The sequence below is a fragment of the Anastrepha obliqua genome, chromosome 1 (genome assembly GCF_027943255.1).
Source record: "Anastrepha obliqua isolate idAnaObli1 chromosome 1, idAnaObli1_1.0, whole genome shotgun sequence".
Lineage (NCBI taxonomy): Eukaryota > Metazoa > Arthropoda > Insecta > Diptera > Tephritidae > Anastrepha > Anastrepha obliqua.
Window position 1 is genome coordinate 173,045,148 of NC_072892.1, and position 4,447 is coordinate 173,049,594.

General features: G+C 41.0%; 1 protein-coding gene across 1 annotated transcript; it reads left to right on the forward strand.

Moving 5' to 3' along the window:
• Positions 1-931: 931 nt before the first annotated feature.
• LOC129241312 (neprilysin-4-like) lies at positions 932-3,590 on the forward strand. The gene has a single exon (XM_054877568.1). The coding sequence runs from the start codon at positions 989-991 to the stop codon at positions 3,095-3,097; it is 2,109 nt and encodes a 702-aa protein (XP_054733543.1). The 5' UTR covers positions 932-988; the 3' UTR covers positions 3,098-3,590.
• The last annotated feature ends 857 nt before the right edge of the window (positions 3,591-4,447 follow it).

A 4,447-nucleotide genomic window follows, 5' to 3' on the forward strand; every position in this document is an offset into this window, starting at 1 on the left:
TGATGCATGCTCCCTATCAGCACATCACCGCCAGTTTTGAACAATTCAGCGGGCAAGCCGGTAGCGCCAGCCGCTTTGTTATTCTTGAGCCGCTGAATGGCAACTCTGACTTCGTCATGACTAGGTGGTGGAACGTCCAAATTATCGTCGATTGGTGGTATCGGGTCATCTTCTACTGGGGCGGAATTGTGTGCGTCATCGCCAGCAAGTAAATTGTAGAAGTGTTTCCTCCATATGCCCAGTGTGAAACGTGTATCCATAACCAGATTCCCGTTTTTAACTCTGCAGACTGATGCTCCGGTCTTGAAACCTTGTGTCAGACGATTGACTTGTTGATAGAATTTTCGAGCATCATTCCTGCCCCTGTACTCCTCTAGCAGCTCACGCTCACGCTTCTCTTGTTCTCGTTTCTTGCGTTTGAGAGATTTTCTACTTAACATCTATAGAACGAGATGCCATCGAATTGTGACAGCTGTCAAAACAAAACACTACTCGTATTAAAAGAGAAAATTCGAACTTGTAAATTTGTCACAAAAAAAAAATATATCGGCACTGGAGCCGCGGCCCGAATCATCCGCATTTTGTATTTTGCTTTTACCATCTATTATCTATTCATAATAATATTTTTCAGCACAAATTACTTGTATATTCACATACCATACATACACACATATGTACATATAAATACATGCATCGAAATGAGTATTCAAGTGCTGCTTGTCTTCATTCATTGCTACAATGCCAATCCGATAACCCCAGAGTCATAAATATGTTAGTCACGTCACGACGCATATGAGTTTGTAGGTATGTAAGTATGTATGAACGCTACGCTCATACTCACACTGCAAACGAAGAAGACACAAAAACCGGGATAATTGTGAAGATCTCAAAATTATTTACTGAGTTCTGAGTTGAGCCGAGCAGTTGCAAAACGCCTTTCGACTGTTAAACAACGCGTTCATTAAGCCGTACCGATCGTGACGACGCCATGAATTTGTTAGTACAAAATACGTTGCAACTTATTTGTATGCTTTTGGCATGCGCAAACACCTTAGCTACGCCGCTAAACACAAATCGCGTGCGAAACATACCCGAGAAACTCACGCAATCGAATATAGATATGATACGGCTCGCCAAGCGCGATTCGATCGTTAATACAATGAATCCGAAAATTAAGCCTTGCGATGACTTCTATAAATTCGCGTGTGGCAAGTGGGCACGTGCGAATCCTGCATCTACAATCGAACATTTGACAACCGGCCTGTTTGAAGAGATGAGCCAGCTGCTCGATCGTAAGGTGGAGAAACTACTTACAAACGATCCGGATTTTAACTACACAGCCATCGACAACAAAGTAAAAGACTTTTTTGTTTCGTGCGTGAATTTGGTTAAGCTGAAAGATAAATACAAACAGAAACTAATTGATATGATCGCCGAGTTTGGTGAAATGCCCGCGCTCAGTGGCGACAAATGGAATGCGGAGAAATTCGATTGGCTGGTGACGATTGCACGAATTGCGCACAAGTATGGCAAGGACATACTACTCGGCATGGATATAATGGCCGACTATAAAGACAATAGCGTAAATCGAGTGTACATTGGTCAAGCGGATTTGCCGTTAGAGAGTCGCGCGATGTACTTGGATGACGCTACGGCAGTCTATAGAGAAAGCTATAAGCGCAAGTTACGCAAGGAGCTTATCAAATATTTGGGCATTGACGCACAATTGGCCACAAAGACAGCTAACGAAATTGTGGATTTCGAAGTGAAATTGGCATATGGCCTGGTTGATGATACGCTCGGCCAGAGTTTGGACGATTTGTCAAAGCTGACTACCGTCGAAGTGATGCAAGCCAAATATAGTCCAGTCATAGATATAAAGAAACTGGTTAATATAACACTGGGTGAAGTAATCACCGAGCCGCTGTATGAGTATGCCGAGCAATATCAGCAAAATCTGATGAAAAATATTTTAACAACCCCTAAAGAAGTGGTGGCCAATTACATCTTCTACACTTTAGTCTCCGATTATATGCTGGATATCGATAAGCCAGCGTTAAAGCAGAAAAAGACCTGCATCGACAAGACCAAATCGTATTTCGCTAAAAATGTCGACAACATGGTTTACCGTAAGTATAGCACGCGCAAAACCGAACAGGATGTCGAGTATATGTGGAAGGAGCTTAAGGAGAGCTTCAAAAGCACGTTGCTCTCGGACAAGCTTAGTTGGATTGCAGAACCGACGCGCCAATATGCGTTAGAGAAATTGCAGGCTCTTCGTTTGGAAATCAACTCATACATGGATCACAACTTTACCGAGGAGTTTGGCGCCTTAGTGACGAACAAAGACGATTATCTGGCAAATGTGCTCGCCCTATTGGAATTGGACACCAAGCGCACATTCGCCAAATTGCACGAGCCACCAAAACCAATCGAAGCCGGTGAAATTCTCTCTTACACACCGGCTAATATACTAATTGAAAATGTTATCAAGGTGCCGGTATCGATACTGCAACCCTACTTGCTGTGGAACGAAATCTATCCGACTGCCGTGAAGTTCGGCACTTTGGGCGCGCTGGTCGGCCACGAACTCATACACGCCTTCGACGATACCGGCCGTCGTTTCGACAAGTATGGCAACAGTCGCGACTGGTGGGATGAGAAGTCAACGGAAATATTTCTTAATCGCACCGCTTGCTTCAGCAATCAGTATAGCAAATACAAGTACGGCGATCAATTTCTGCCAAAAAGTGTTTCACAGTCGGAAAATATCGCCGACAACGGTGGCATGCGTCTGGCATATCACGCCTATATGCGTTGGTATGAGGATGCGGTGCGTGCAAATGTTGATGTCAGCACCGAACAGTTGCCCAATTTTCCGTACAACTACAAACAGTTGTTCTTCATTAGTTTCGCACAAATTTGGTGCAACGATGCGCATCCAGAAGTGAAGAAGCTGCAAACCTCCACAGACCAGCACGTGCCGGGAGAGTTCAGAGTGATTGGGCCACTCTCAAACTATGACGAATTCGCGCATGAGTTTCATTGTGCGGTGGGCGCACAAATGAATCGAGAAAACAAATGCGAAATTTATTAGATTAAAATTGCAAATTACTTGTGCATATGTATGTATGTATGTACTCGTATGTGCGAATGTGGTGTAAATTTAATTTGTTTCAAAAATATGCACTTGTACATATTTGCTCGTGCATCAAAACCAAAAGGACTGTGAACTGGCTTTAATTTTTTATTGAAAATTTAAAATGATCATATTTTCATTGAAGTGATTATTGTTTAATAAATGCAATTAAAATTTGTTGAAAAATTAAAAAAAAAAAAAACAAAAACAGTATAAAGAATTATATTAAATATGTATTGGCTGACACGTACGTGTGTTTGTATGTATTTGGATTTATTTATATGTACAAATAAAAGTTATTATTTTGTTTCACATAGCAGCGGCGCTTTTATATTTGTGGTGACAATCGAACTGACTAACTTAAAATTTCGAAGAAAGTTCGCTGATATTCAGCAGCTTATAAAGGGTATTTCAAAAGTGACTCGTAGATGCCAGTAATGAATAATTCCTAGGCGGTAACTTTTCTTATGTCTTCTTTATAATTTTGTCAAGTAAACAGATGTACATTTTTTTTAAATATAAAAAAAAAGTTCAACCTGAAAGTATATAAATTTTTACAAACTAGGTGTGCTTAAAAAATAATGCGAACTTTCATTTTTCTATTCATCAATCATCATCTATCAATTTCTATTTAATCTCCTTTAAAGTAGTTCCCCTCAGTTATAAAGGGGTTTTCAATAACAGGTGTTAACAGTGCACGGATTGCGCTATCGCGAGATGATTAACGATTTTTTATGACCGGAATTGGATGGTATTGATCTTGGACAACACACAAGCAACGAAACCATTGATTTTTTACGGGAAGAGTTTCCGAACAGTGTCTCTCGAAGAGGTGATCACCATTGACCGCCGAGATCTTGTTATTTAACAGCTTGTGACTTTTTTCTTTGGGGCCCAGTGGAAGAGAAGGTCTACGCCAACAGCCCAGGGTCGATTCAAGACCTTAAAGATGGAATTCGTGAGGCTATCGAGGACATAGGGCAGCCAATTTGCAATTCGGTTATGGAAAATTACATGGAAAGGATATTGTCCTGGAAGCGTGGTCGTGGTGGTCATTTGCCTGATGTTATTTTCCACTATTAACGGCATACCTTCCTCTTTATAATGAAATAAACACGCGATCATTTATATTAAAAAATAGCATTTTTCCTTGAATATCAAAATAACACCTCTGTTTCGAAAACCCTTTAATACTCTTGTGCCAGCGTCTTTTCCAATCCTCCAAGCAGTTCTGATATGCACTTTTTGGTATGGCCTTAAGCTCTCTCAGCGATTCGGTTTTTATCTCCTCAATCGTCGCAAAACGCC

Bases quoted from the DNA above. Each gene is read 5' to 3' on its own strand.
- LOC129241312 (XM_054877568.1), top strand. From the start codon at position 989: ATGAATTTGTTAGTACAAAATACGTTGCAACTTATTTGTATGCTTTTG.